General features: G+C 42.8%; 2 protein-coding genes across 5 annotated transcripts in view; both read left to right on the forward strand.

Annotated features, from left to right (window-relative positions):
* Window positions 1-934: 934 nt before the first annotated feature.
* Window positions 935-13464, forward strand: LOC130707582 (ATP-dependent RNA helicase DDX24-like). The gene is given in 6 exon segments (XM_057542720.1): window positions 935-1651; window positions 8619-8799; window positions 8801-9153; window positions 10230-10383; window positions 10643-11158; window positions 13163-13464. Coding segments are annotated over 6 exon segments (2019 nt in total). The 5' UTR covers window positions 935-936; the 3' UTR covers window positions 13263-13464.
* LOC130707583 (cyclin-Y-like protein 1) overlaps window positions 11464-14018 on the forward strand; it is an 88768-nt gene continuing 86213 nt past the window's right edge. For 3 of the 4 annotated variants that reach the window (XM_057542722.1, XM_057542723.1, XM_057542724.1), the window contains exons 1-2: window positions 11464-11538; window positions 13163-13238. The gene's annotated coding sequence lies outside the window, so the exon portion shown is untranslated. The remainder of the gene's footprint in view (window positions 11539-13162; window positions 13239-14018) is intronic. The other variant, XM_057542725.1, reaches the window with a different exon arrangement.

Consider the following 14018-nt stretch of genomic DNA (forward strand, 5'->3'; position numbering starts at 1 on the left):
CTGGGTTGCTTTGCCGGCGGGGCGCCATGCTGAGCGGTTCTGGGCGTGCGTCACCTTTTTGTCTTCGCGTGACGATCCAAGGAGACACACACCCTCATCATCCCCATTTTCCAGACGAGGAACGAGGCTCACAGTGATTAATACGTGCACCCCAGACCCAGAGCTGGCCAGTGACGGGTCCAGATTTGAACCAAGGTTTCCCTTTGTCTTTCCACAGGATCTATTTTTCTCGGCCTTTCTGAAAAGGGAGAACGTGGCTCGAGTTCCAGTCTGACGACTTGTGCATAGATCACTTGTTTTTAAATCACTTAAAAGGTAATGAAAAAGCTGGTTGGGTTTTAAGCCATCTGGCAAAGGTCAGAGTGGTGGCAAAGGCATCTGCCCTCTTGGGGCAAGGCTTGAGAAGGAAGAAGGCTCTGTGCACTCTTAATAAAGCTGTCCCCCTCACCCACCCTCCAGCGACCCCCTCAGATTCTTATTCAACCTTCAGAGTGGCTTGGGAGTGGCAGGCTTCACCCACCATGCTTTAGAGAATGTTATTTATTGCAGAGAACATTTTGTGACCTAGCTAGTAAACCCCTCCCCCCTTTTAAAAATATGAGAACGCTGAGGTTCAGAGAGGATTAAGCAGGAGCTGCCAAGGGCACACGAGCGGTCGTCATTGCATCTGGAATGCACACCAGATCTCGCTCATGTGTCTTTGCCACACCTCCTGTGTCCCCTCTGTTGCAGGCCAAGCTGCCCGCTCTGCGGGTACATTTCTTTCCTTCTTTGATCTTCTCTAGCTGGCAGCATCAGCGTTAGAGCCATCTTTGTGTCTTCACTTCTTTGCAGGGCGTGATACTCTGTAGGCTGCTTAGAAACTATCTGTTGCCTCAGAACCCTGTGCTTCTCAGTTGCCAATCTAATGGAACATTTCTCTCCTTTTCAGCAACCATGAAGCTGAAAGAGAAAAAATCGAGGCCAGAGCCACCAAACTATGGCAGAATTCAGAGGAAGGGCATCAGAGTTGTGGGAAAATGGAAGCAGGTGAAGATTGACCCAAATATGTTTGCAAACGGACAGATGGATGACTTGGTGTGCTTTGAGGAACTGATGGATTATCAGTTGGTCTCCTCTGGGGAGGGTTCCTCCAGTCTCTTCTCAAAGGAGGAGCCCAAGAAGAGAAAGTCACAAGCTGTTTCAGAAGGAGAGGAGGAAGGAGAGTCTACCTCCTCAAAGAAGAAGATGAAGTTGAAGAAGAGTAGAGCTGTGGAAACTGAAGGAAGCAGTGCCCAGAAAGTGTTTGAGGGCAAAGATACTGAGCCAGGGCCCCAGGGAGATGGCACAGTTTGTCCTGATCCAGAGGTAGGGGAGATGGCATCAGAAAGCCCGGCCCAGACGGTTCCAAAAAAGAAGAACAAGAAAGGGAAAAAAAAATCAGAGCCTCCCCAGGGTACTACTCCAAAGGTGCCCAAAAGAGCAAAGACGTGGATGCCTGAAATGCGTGATCGCAAGGCAGATGTATCAGCTTGGAAGGATCTGTTTGTACCCAAGCCAGTTCTCCGAGCGCTCAGCTTCCTAGGCTTCTCTGCGCCCACACCAGTCCAAGCTCTGACCTTGGCACCTGCCATTCGTGACAAACTGGACATCCTTGGGGCTGCTGAGACAGGTAAGGGCATCCTTATCTGGCCAGGGCAAGATTGCTTCTGGATTGAGCTTGTGGCTGCTAACAGGCTGGTTGGCTGGGAGACGGGAATGTTGGGGGCATGACCACAAAAGCACTGTTGAGTGAAGGTTTTCAGAGGTCGGCTAGCTCTGGGTTGAAAGAGGCCACTTCCTGATTGGTGCCCTAGGCAGGTCACTTTATTTCTCTGCGCCCTGTAGACCCTATTATAAAATGGAGATGGACAACTACAGTACCTGCTTCTTTTGCTATGTGGGTTAAATGTAAGTGCCTACTAAATTTATACATTTACACAATAGCAAACGAGTAACAAAAAACAATAGTAAACTAAAATTTACACAGTGCATTGTAAGTGATCTGTAAATGGTAGTTTTTTTCCAGGTCTTGAGCCTTTTCTGAATGGCTCAGAGGTAAAGTAGGGCTAAGATCAGCCCTCTGGAGAGGTAGATCTTCATTAGTATAAGGAAGAAGTGTCTCATTCGCAAGAGTTGTCCAAAGATAAAAAGGGCTGCGTTGGGAGTTGGTGAGTTTATTGGCATTGGAAGGATTTGCGTTTGTGATAACCTTTGGGTGGATTTGGTAGGCAGATTTGGGCAGGAGGTGACTGTTGGGACTAGGCATTGTTTGAAGATCCCTCATTCCTTGGGCCATCTAAGACTTTGTGAAGCCAGGACAGGTTGACTCACCCTGGGGAGACTCAACTACTGATGGGGGAAAGAGCAATACAAGCCTGGAGCTATTAGTCTAACTTGACCAGCAATAACCAATAGAAATATATATGTAATGTGAGCCACATATGTAACTTAAAATTTCCTAGGAGCCATATTAAAAAAGGTTTTTAGAAAGTGAAAATTAATTTTAACAATATATTTAACCAACTACATAGCATATTTCAGTACGCAATGAATGTAAAATTATTGAGATATTTTACATTCTTATTTTTATACTGTTTTCAGACTCTGATGTGTATTTTCAACTTGCCGCCCATCTCAGTTTAGAGTAACCACCTTTTAAGAATGTGACAGCTGTGTGTGGCTAGTGGCTACTATATTGTATGGCATAGAACTGTAACCAAAAGTGGGTCCAGCTGCTCGCCGCTCAAAAGCCAATAAAGAGGCCAGCTTGGTGGAAAGGAAAGTTAGCTTTATTTTGGATGCCGGCAACGGGGGCGGTGGGGGGGCAGGGTGGGGGGTGCTCCTGTCTGAAGGCCGACCCCCCGCCCCCATCCAGTGGACAAGAGCTTTTATAGATGGAGGGGAGGGGGCCGCATGCAGAAACAGCAGAGTCAGCTGTTGACAGTCATCTTGAAATTGGTCATTGGTGGTCTGACCAGCATCGTCTTCATTGTTTTAAGTACAGTCAATCTTCAGTTCCAGGGTCGGTTTGTTTCCATTTTCTTGAGGCCAGTTCTCGGAATGGCAGGTTATGTCATGGCTACAGTCTGGTCATCATGTAGTTAACTTTTTCCACCTGGTGGGCGTTTTATCTGTAGATACACAGAAGGTATCTACAAGACAGCTCACAGGATATGGCTCAGAATATTATCTATAGCCCTTGAGAAGGAACTAAAGGTCCTTAGCTATGCTTATTGACTAAACTTTTATGATTTGGTCTTGTTGGACTGCTTTCCTTTGCTTCTGCATTTTCTCACTTCTTTGATTAAACTTATTCTTTGGCTGAAGTTTTTCCACAGACAAAGGCAGGCAGAGGACATGGGAGGTGAGGACCATAGGGTCCTGCTCCATTTCAGAGCTAGACCATGTAGACCAGCGGTCCCCAACCTTTTTGGCACCAGGGACCGGTTTTGTGGAAGACAGTTTTTCCACGGAAGGGGATGGGTGGTGGTTTCAGGATGGTTCAAGTGCATTACATTTATTGTGCACTTTATTTCTATTACTGTTAGTTACATTGTAATATATAACGAAATAATCATACAGTTCACCATAATGTTGACGGGAGGCCGAGCTCAGGGAGTAATTTGAGCAATGGGGAGCGGCTGTAAATACAGATGAAGCTTCGCTAACTCGCCGGCCGCTCACCTCCTGCTGTGCGGCCTGGTTCCTAACAGGCCACAGACCGCTACCGGTCCATGGCCTGGGGGTTGGGGACCCCTGATCTAGACACTCTGTGCCTTGGATTTCTGGAAGTGTGGTCAGGAAACTTGAGGTGAGGTCCTGTATAAGAGTCATAAAAATGGAAGAGGGAGAAAAAGCCAGGAAAGGGGGATGGAGGTAACAGTAATAGCTTAGAACATTTATTTAACATTTAAAATACGTCACGCCCTGTGTTACCTGCATGAACTCAGTTTCTCAAAACTACCCTGAGGTAGGTTCCGTTATTATTCCCATCTTACTGAAGAGGAAACTCGGCCTCATAGAGGGTAGACAGTGTCCCTAAAACTGCCCCACTGAAAAGCGGTAGTGCTTGAATAGTTCTAGACTAGGTCTATGTGCTGTTAAGCATTCGGCTACACTACTTTGGTATGTGCAGAGAGGCCTGGAAGTCTGTTTCCGGAAGGCAGAGGAGAGATGTGAGCCACTGTGGCTAGAGATTGACATTTGGATTTATACCACAGCTCCTATCAGGCTATTTCTATGGAATGCTGTGAATCCACAGGTCCTAGTCTCAAAGACTTTTGGGGCTGTGGGCAAACTGCTGCCAATGCAGATAATGAATATATCCATCACCCCCAAAAGATGTTTGGGCCCCTTAATAATCCCTCCTTCCCTACCTAGGCTCCCCTCCTTGTTCATCCCCAGGTAACCTCTGATAGTCTTTCTATCGCTATCAATTAGTTTGCATTTTCCAGAATTTTAAAATGGAATCATACAATATGTATTTTGGGGAGGGAGAGTGTCTGCTCTTTAACTCAGCATACTTTGAGGTTCAGCCATGTTACTGCAAATACCAATGGTTCGTTTCTTTTTATGGATGAGTAGTATTCCACTGTATGGATAGAGTACAGTTTGTTTATCTATTGATGGATATAGTTCTGTTCTTCCTAGTTTTTGGCATTTACAAGTAAAACTATCATAAATATTGGTGTATCAGTCTTTGTATGGATATATGCTTTGATTTCTGTTGGGTAAATACCTAGGTGTGGAATGGCTAGGTCTTATGGTAAATGTAACTTTTTAGGAGTTTTCCAAAGTGATTGTACCATTTTACATAATCACCAGGTTATGAGAGTTCAGATTGGTCCATGTCCTTGCCAGTACTTGGTGTGGTCAGTCTTTAATTTGATTTAGACTTTAAAAATTTTAGTGATATTTCCTGGTGGCTTTCATTGGTATTTCCCTAGTGACTCGTTGAGCAGCGTCTTTTCCAGTGCCTAATTGTATCCATATTATCTTCTTTGGTGGTGTCTGTTTAGTTCTTTTGCCCATGTTTTAATTGGGTTGTGGTTTTCCTATTATTGAATTCATAATATATTCTAGATACACCTCCTTTATCAGATATGTGATGTGCTTTTTTTTCTCCCAGTCTGTGGCTTATTTCTTCATTCTCCTTGCAGTGTCTTTCGAAGAGCAAGAGTTACTTATTTTGATGAAGTTTAAGTGATCACTTTTTCTTTTACAGATGTGCTTACCTAAGAATCCTTTGCCTAACACAAGATCACAAAGATTTTCTCCTATATTTTCTTGTAGAAGTGTTACTAGTTTTAGGTTCTGTGTTTCAGTCTGATCCTTCCTGTGTTAACTTTTATGGGGAGAAATACAGATCAAAGGTTTGGTTTTGTTTTGCATGTGGCTACCTAATTATTCCAGCACCGTTTGTTGAAAAACTACTCTTTCTCCACTGAATTGCCTTTGCATCTTTTTTGAAAATCAGTGACCATATAGGTGTGGGTCGATTTCTGGAGTCTTTTCTTTGCCATTGATCTATTTGTCTATCTTTACTGTTTTCCCAATACGTCACTATGTTGGATACAGCAGCTTTAGAATAAGTCTTAAAATCAGGTAGCATAAGTCCTCCAGTTTTGTTCTTTTTAAAAGTTATTTTGGCTATTCTAGGCCCTTGGCGTTTCAAGGTGAATTTTAAAGTCAGTTTTTCAATTTCTACAAAAAAGTCAGCTGGTATTCGGATTGGGATTGCATTGGTTATAGAGCCAACTGAGGACATGACATCTGGACAATATAGAATCTTCCAGTCCATGAATGTGGTATAGCTCTCCATTTTTTTAGGTCTTCAGTTTTTCTTAGCAGCGCTTTGTAGTTTTCAGTGTATGCACATCTATTAGATTTATCCTTAAGTACGTCATATTTTCGATGCTTTTGTAAATGGTAATTTAAGATTTCCTATTTCTGATGCTAATAAATAGAAATCTGCATTTTTGTATATTGATCTTGTATCCTGCAACTTGGTACCATCAACTGGTTTCTTGAAGATTATATAGGATTTTCTTCAAAGATGATTATTCATCCAGTCTGGGTGCCTTTTGTTTATTTTTGTCTTATGTGTTGCACCGGCTAAAACTCCAGTACAACTGGAATTGAAGTGCTATAGTGGGCATCATTGCTTCGTTCCTGATCTTTGGGGAAAGATATTCAGTGTTTCATCATTAAGTGTGATGTTAGCAGTAGGTTTTTTCCTATTTGTCCTCTGTCAGGTTGAGAAAATTCTCTTCTGTTTCTAGTTTGCAGAAAGATTTTTATCAGGAATGGTTACTGTGTTCTTTTAAACGCCTTTTCTGCGTATATTGAGATATATGTTTTTTTTATTTTCAGTTTGTTGATAATGATGATAAACTGAACTTAGTCGCAGTGTATTATTTGTACATTGTTGGATTTGATTTGCTAAAATTTTGTTAATGGTTTTTGAATTTCTGTTAATAGGATATTGGTTTGTAGTTTTGTCTTCTTGTAATGTCTTTGACTGATTTTGGAATCAGAGTAATGCAGGCCTCAGAGTGAGTTGAAGTATTCCCTTCAATTTTCTGAAAGAGTGTGTATAGAATTGGCATTTTCCTTCCTTAAATATTTGGTAGAATTCATCTGTGCTTGCACTTTTCTGTATAGGATGGTTTTTAATTATGAACTTAATTACTTTACCATATTAGAAATATTTTTATTTTTTCTTGAGTGATAGTTTACTACTTGCAGTTCAGTTAGTTTTTGTTTTGTGAATGTTGAAACCCTGTTATTAGATGCATAAATGTTTAGGACTATTGTATCCTCTAAATGAATTCAGTTTTTTCATTATGAAAAGGCCCTCTTTTTCCCTGAAGTATTCTGTGTTCTAAAATCTCCTTTGTCAGGTTATTAATGTAGCTTTTCCAGCTTTATTTTGATGAATGTTAGCATGGTGTGTCTTTTTCCATACTTGTACTTTTGTCCTATTTATATCTTTCTATTCAAAGCGAGTTTCTTATAGGCAGCATACAATTGGGTCTTGCTGTTTAATCCAACTATCTGTCTTTTAATTGTGTTGAGGTCATTTACATTTCATGTGATTATTGATAATGGTTGGGTTTTAATCTGTTTTGCTATTTGTTTTCTATTTTTCCCAACTATTGTTTATTCCTTTGTTACTCTTCTACCTTCTTTTGGATTGAATATTTGTGATACCATTTTATCTTTTTATTGTCTTATTAGCTATAACTCTTTGTTATGTCCTTTTGGAGGTTGCTTTTGGGTTCGCAGATGATGTCTTTAGTATATCATACTCTGCCTTCAAGTGATAATATACTACTTTACATGTAGTACAAGAACGTTAACAAGAGTATAATTCCATTTTTTCTTTGCTTTGTGCTTTTTGTTTTATACTTTATGTGTTAGAAATCCCCAAACACATTTTTATTATTTTTGCTTTAAATAATCCATTATTTTTTAAAGAAGTTTTAATAAGAAAAAGACATTTTTAATATTTATCCATGTCACCGTTTCTGGTGCTCTTCATTCCTTCGTGTTGATCCAGATTTTCAGCGAATATCATCTTTTGTTTTACATGAAAGACTTTCTTTAATATTTCTTGTATACTAGGTCTGCTGATGATAAATTCTTTCAGCTTTTGTATACCTACAAAAGTCTTCAGTTTGCATTTTGTTTTGAAAGAGATTCTTGCTAAGTGTAGAGTTGTAGATTGTCAGATTTTTTTCCCCAGGTCTTCAGATAAAGATGTCATTGCACTGTTTTGTAGCATTTGTTGTTTCTGATGAAAAGTGCTGTTTTTCTTATCTGAAGTTTTATGAGTTTGTTTTTGCTTTCTTTTTTGTTGTTGTTATAGTTCTTGCTTATAGTACCTCGTTCCTGAGAGATGCTCATTTTCCTCTGAAAATTACCTCTGAGAGTTCTTTGAGTTCTGTGATAAAAGTTTCTTCATAAAGAGATCACTTATTTGCTTCTGCTTGAGGCATTTTAATTTTGGAACCACTTTAAATTCTCAGCTTGAAGTGTTTTGTTTTGTTTGTTTTTGTCCACACAGATGGTGTGAATACTTGGGCTCCATATACGTTCAAAGGCTAGTTTGAAAATGTTCAAGCATAGACAGAAGTTTTAAAGTTTTCTCGAAAACTAAGAAAATTTTCTTTTACTCCCTCCTTCCCCACCAGAGAAAGGTTTTGGGAAAGTATTGTACAGATGTTCATTCCTTACCCTTCAATTTTGTGTTCCTTCACAACAGCAACAGACACACACACACACACACACACACACAACTTGCCCATCTCTTTAGGGTTTCATTGTTTGGACATTTGTCTGTAGTTTATTGGTGACCTCAGCCCGCAATGCCAGTCTGTCAGACTTTTCCTCAGACTCCTAATTACAGGTGCCCTCTGGTTGCAGAGCTGTAGGGGTGCTGTACCTGTGTAGGGTAGAAGGAGCTTTGGATTGGTCAGGGTGGCACTTGGCTATGTCAGGGTCCCTCATTCCGTGTAAAGGATAGAACCTCAGGCAAAAGTATGTACATCTGTTGATTGACACTGTTTTTGTTTGTTTTTTGTTCTGCTTCTAAGGAAGTGGGAAAACTCTTGCCTTTGCCATTCCAATGATTCATGCGGTGCTGCAGTGGCAGGTGAAGAAGAAGCCTATCCCAGCTCTAAGTAACACAGGAGCACCACTTGGGGAGACCAGTAATGAGGCTGGCGTTGAGACAGGATCACCAGGCAGGGCTGGAACTGAGTCTGGAGCTTTGCCTGTTGAGATTGGAAGCACTGCCCAGGGAGGCTGGAGCGAAGGCTAGAGCACCACGCAGCCAGGCAAGAGCCAAGATTGGAGCTACAGTCTCAAACCAGGTGCTGCCCTCCTGTGATGATGATGATGATGATGCCGGTGAAGGACCTTCTTCCCTGATCAGGGAGACGCCCATTCCCAAACAGGATGAAAACAAGGAGGACAAGCTTGATGAAGAGCAGACTAGAAAGTTCAAACAAGAATTGGGTGGCAGAATTGCACATCCAAGGCGTCCTCTGCTTGGACTGGTTCTGGCTCCCACTCGAGAGCTAGCCGTTCAAGTCAAACAACACATTGATGCTGTGGCCAAGTTTACAGGTGAGGTTTAATTCCGTTTAATAAATGTTGCCTGAAAGGATTCCAGTAGCTGGGGTGGCAGAGGTGAATCAGCTGTGCCCGCCCTCTAGGGGGAATCTTTCTCTCCTGCCAGAGAATTAAGCCCGACAGAAAACTGTTTGAGTGACACATTCTTTATTCTCCCAAGGATAACACATAGCTAATGCTATTCTAGCTGCATAGGAAATTGGTTAACTTACTGGATACAGTAGATACTTGGGGCAGCGTTTGGCAAACCACTGTTTGGGTTTCTTTTTTTTTTTTTTGTAAATAAAGTGCTGCCACACCCACTTATTTTCATATGTCTATGGTCACTTTTGCATCACCAATGCAGAGCGGAATAGAGGTAGTAATTGTACAGAGACCATTTAGCCCACAGGGCCAAAAATGTTTACTGTTGGAAAGGTTTGCTGACTCCTGCCTTAGGGCATTAGAACTTAACTTTTTCAGGGAATTCTTTGGGAAAGGCTGCAGAGTCGGGGTTTCAATTTTATAGTAAAAGGAGCAGTTACTTATCAAGCTCTGACTGTGTATTACAAGGCACTTTACTAAGCGCTTTGCTTGCATGATCCTTTGTGTTCCTTCCATACTGTCTACCTTGCGAAGTCCTCCACTAGAGAGGAGAAGAGAACACTAGCCATCAGAGGAGATTCAGTTTAATTTTAATTGAGGGGCATGGGCAGGAACTCCTAGGGGAGGTGTGTCACAGCTACAAGTTACATCTTTCCCAGCACTGTGGTGCACCACTGCTCATTTTTTCCAGAGCTTTGGATGTCACCATGCCTGGGTTCAAATCCAGCCCTACTGGTGTGGTTGGAGGGGAAAGAGTAGAAAAAAATGAGGTTGGGGAAATAGTCAGGGCCTAGATCATATAGAAGACCTGGTAAGCCCTCTAGCAATGGCATCAACAGGGCAAGCCAGCTCTTAGCACCCCCCTGGAGAGGGGAGCTGTGCTGGTGACTGGCAGCCTTTACTAATCTGGGGGCGCCTGTGTCAGCGTTGGAAGAACTGAGCAATTAGTCTGAATAACAGTGTCCCTTTTGTTTTGTGTACCATAGGCATTAAAACTGCTATTTTGGTTGGTGGAATGTCCACACAGAAACAGCAGAGGATGCTGAACCGTCAGCCTGAGATTGTGATTGCCACTCCAGGCCGGCTGTGGGAGCTAGTTAAAGAAAAGCACCCTCATTTGAGCAACCTTCGGCAGCTCAGGTGAGAAACAGTACCTCCCCCTTGCCCCCACCCCCTGTTCTGAAGCGGACCTGAGGTGACATGGTACAGTGTGCAGTGCCTTCTCCCTGTTACAAAGTGCCATGGTGTGGTACTAGCCAGACTTGGGCCTTTAGAAAACCGAGCATGTGTGAGGGAGATTGGTTGAGGGCCCTGGGGGTGGTGGGGTGGTAGAGTATGCTGTGGATGACTCCTCTTACCTGCTGCTAACCAGGTGATGTGGGTCTGTCTGGATCCGTAGGTGCCTGGTGGTCGATGAGGCTGACCGCATGGTTGAGAAAGGCCACTTTGCTGAGCTCTCAAAGCTGCTAGAGATGCTCAGTGATTCCCAGTACAACCCAAAGAGACAGACACTTGTTTTTTCGGCCACGCTGACCCTGGTACATCAAGCTCCTGCTCGAATCCTTCACAAGAAGCACGCTAAGAAAATTGACAAAACTGCCAAACTTGACCTCCTCATGCAGAAGATTGGCATGAGGGGCAAGCCCAAGGTCATCGACCTTACAAGAAAGGAGGCCACGGTAGAGACACTTACAGAGACCAAGATCCATTGTGAGACTGATGAGAAAGACTTATATCTGTACTACTTCCTGATGCAGTATGCAGGCCGCACCTTAGTGTTTGCCAACAGTATCTCCTGCATCAAACGCCTCTCTGGGCTCCTCAAAGTCCTGGATATCATGCCACTGACCCTACATGCCTGCATGCACCAGAAGCAGAGGCTCAGAAACCTGGAGCAGTTTGCCCATCTGGAGGAGTAAGTCAGGCCTGCGCACAGATTAGCCATTGGGTCTAGGTCACCAGGATGGTGGGAAGCTACCTTCTCTCGTGGGAGCCTTATCGGTAGAAGGTAGCCTTTTTTTTTTTGCACAGCGTGAGGCAGGCTTACTCTCATCTAGTACATTTGGTTGCTGGGAATGCCCAACAGAAACTTCTTTAATAATGAGTAATGGTGACAATAATACCTATTATTATTGAACACTTAACAACAGATTAAGTGTTGTGCTTGCATTTTAGATACATTATTACATTCATTCACTTGTAACATCCTTGAGAAGAAGAATAGAGTCACGGTTAAGAGCACAGACTGGAAGCGGACTGCTTGAGATCAAATCCTGGCTGTGTCACTTCTAGCTGGTCAGATTACTTTGTGTTTCAGTTTTCTCATAATCAGTATAATAATAGAAGTTATGGCAGAGGGTTGTTCTGAGGAGTAAGTGAACTTATGCATTTGAAGTGTTCGGAACAGTGCTTGGCACATGGTATGAGCTTGCTAAATGTTAGCTTTAATACTTACCACTTGTCATTATTCTTATTTTATAGATTAAAAAAAGTAAGGTTTAGAAAAGCACTTAAGCTTGCCCAAGGTTTCTCAGCTTGGAAGTGGTAGAGCTGGGCCTCAGACCAGCCTGTCAGACTGCGGAGCTCACGCTGTCGTGTCCATCTGCTCTTGGGCCAGAGTGATGGTCAGGCAGGCAGCACGGGGCAGATTGTCAAAATGAGGGCCTGGGAAGCTGGGCTTTAAATTGGCTTTTGCCCACATTGTTTTGTCAGGTTACCGGTTACAGATTAGTTTAAAGAACAAGTGGTTCACTTCCCTCTGAATGTTAGTAAGTAGAGTTAGTGGTTCATTGGATCAGGAGTTGGCAAACGATAGCCCATGGGCCAGATCTGGCTTCTTGCCTGTTTTTATAAGTAAAGTTTTATCGGAACACAGCGAGGCCTATTTATGTATCGTCTATAGCTGTTTTTGTGCTATAATGGCAGAGTTGAGTAGTTTCAACAGACGTCACCCACGAAGCCAAAAATAGTTTACCCTCTGGCCCTTGACAGAAAAAGTTTGCTGACCTTGACTTAGAGCGGTGGTTTAATATTTTACAAACTTTAGTTTGCATCATATTCCGCAGCCCTATCTCAGAGATACAGGAAGTGGGGACCCTGAAGGGCCTAAAATCTTAAGTTTTTAAGACATACGTCAGGTGCTTTTGACTCCCCTCAAACTACACATACATTAAGAAACATCACCCAGTACATATTATTGAGTGCTTGCTGTGAACCTGGCACTGTTCTAGGGGCTGGTAATAGAATAGTGAGTAGTACAAAGTCCCTGCTGTCATGGAGTTTACATCCCAGGGGAGGGAGGTAATAAACTGAGAAGTAAGTATGCAGTTCGTCAAGTGGTGCTAAGTGCTAAGAAGTAAAGTTGTATAGGGAGTTGTGCAGACTGTGGGTGTGTGGTCTGGGAGGCTTTTCTCATAAGGTGAGATTTGAGCAGAGAGTAGAAGAAAGTAAGGAAATGTGAATATCTGAGGAAGACCTTTATGGCCTAAGGTGCACTAAGTGCACAGGCTGGGAGGCAAGAGCAGGTTTGGCATGTTTGAGGAAGAGCGAGGAGAGCAAGGACGCCTGTGTGACTGGAGGGAATTAAGTGGGAGGGTGATAGGAGATGAGGTCACCGACCTAGAGTATGGCCCCATTTAATGCACTTGAGGTAGTCTTTATTATTGCAGAGTGTGGCTTGTCGATTGCGGCCAGTGAAAACCAGGTTTGGATCCTGGCTCCACAACTGAACAGCCATATATATACCTTGGGAAGTTAATCTCTCTGAGCCTCAGCTTCTTTATCTGTCAAAGGGACATATGTAATAGTATTGTCTCGTATAGTGTTTGTAAGGATTGTTGTGTTTAGAGTACTCAGTGGTAAGAATTTGATAAATGATAGCCGTTAGTTATTATTAATGAGCTTTCTCTCTCCACCACAGTTGTGTTCTCCTGGCAACAGATGTGGCAGCTCGGGGCCTGGATATTCCTAAAGTCCAGCATGTCATCCATTACCAGGTAGGGACATCAGGGAATTTGTAGGCATCTCCCAACATTGAGTGGGGAATTTTTAAAGCAAGGGTTGAGGGAGGAGGAATTGTTGGTCCCAAGGCCTCACGCAACAGAGAATACCACGAGCATCTAGTGACCAACTGGCTGCTGCCACTTTTGGAACACTGTGGTGAGAGTTATTCTCCAAAACCTCTTGACACTGTCTGATGTCAAATATCAGATAGCCCCTTTCTTTTTGACTTGGGCAGGCTACTTAATATTGGCAGGTTAGAGTCTTAGTTTCTTCCATGAAATGGGCATCATAAGTTTATCATGTAAAATGATTACCCTGCTTGTAGAGAAATAAAAGAGTGTGGTAATTAAGTCCTGCCTGGACTTAAATCCCAGCTGTGTACCCTTGAGCAAGTTATTTAGTGTCTTTGTGCCTCAATTTTTTCATTTGTTAAATGGCAGTTATTACAGTATCGACTTCTTAAGTTCTTATTAAGGTGAAATAAGTTATTACGTGTGAGGAGTTTCGAAAGCCAGGTGGCACTTCCTAAATGTTAGCTGCTGTTGATCCTGACATTAATATCAGCACATGTACCTGGTAAAGATTAGCATAGAGTGGCGGTTAGGCATATGGGCTCCGGGACCACACTTCCAGTGTTTGAATGCTTCTTGGCTGCTGCTTAGTGGGTGAGCTTTCGGCGTGTGACTTAGTATGTCTGGTTTCAGTGTGATCATTTGTAAATTGGGAGTAATAACGCTACCTACGCCATAGGGTAATCACCGAATTAAACGAGC

The sequence above is a fragment of the Balaenoptera acutorostrata genome, chromosome 3, assembly GCF_949987535.1.
Source record: "Balaenoptera acutorostrata chromosome 3, mBalAcu1.1, whole genome shotgun sequence".
Lineage (NCBI taxonomy): Eukaryota > Metazoa > Chordata > Mammalia > Artiodactyla > Balaenopteridae > Balaenoptera > Balaenoptera acutorostrata.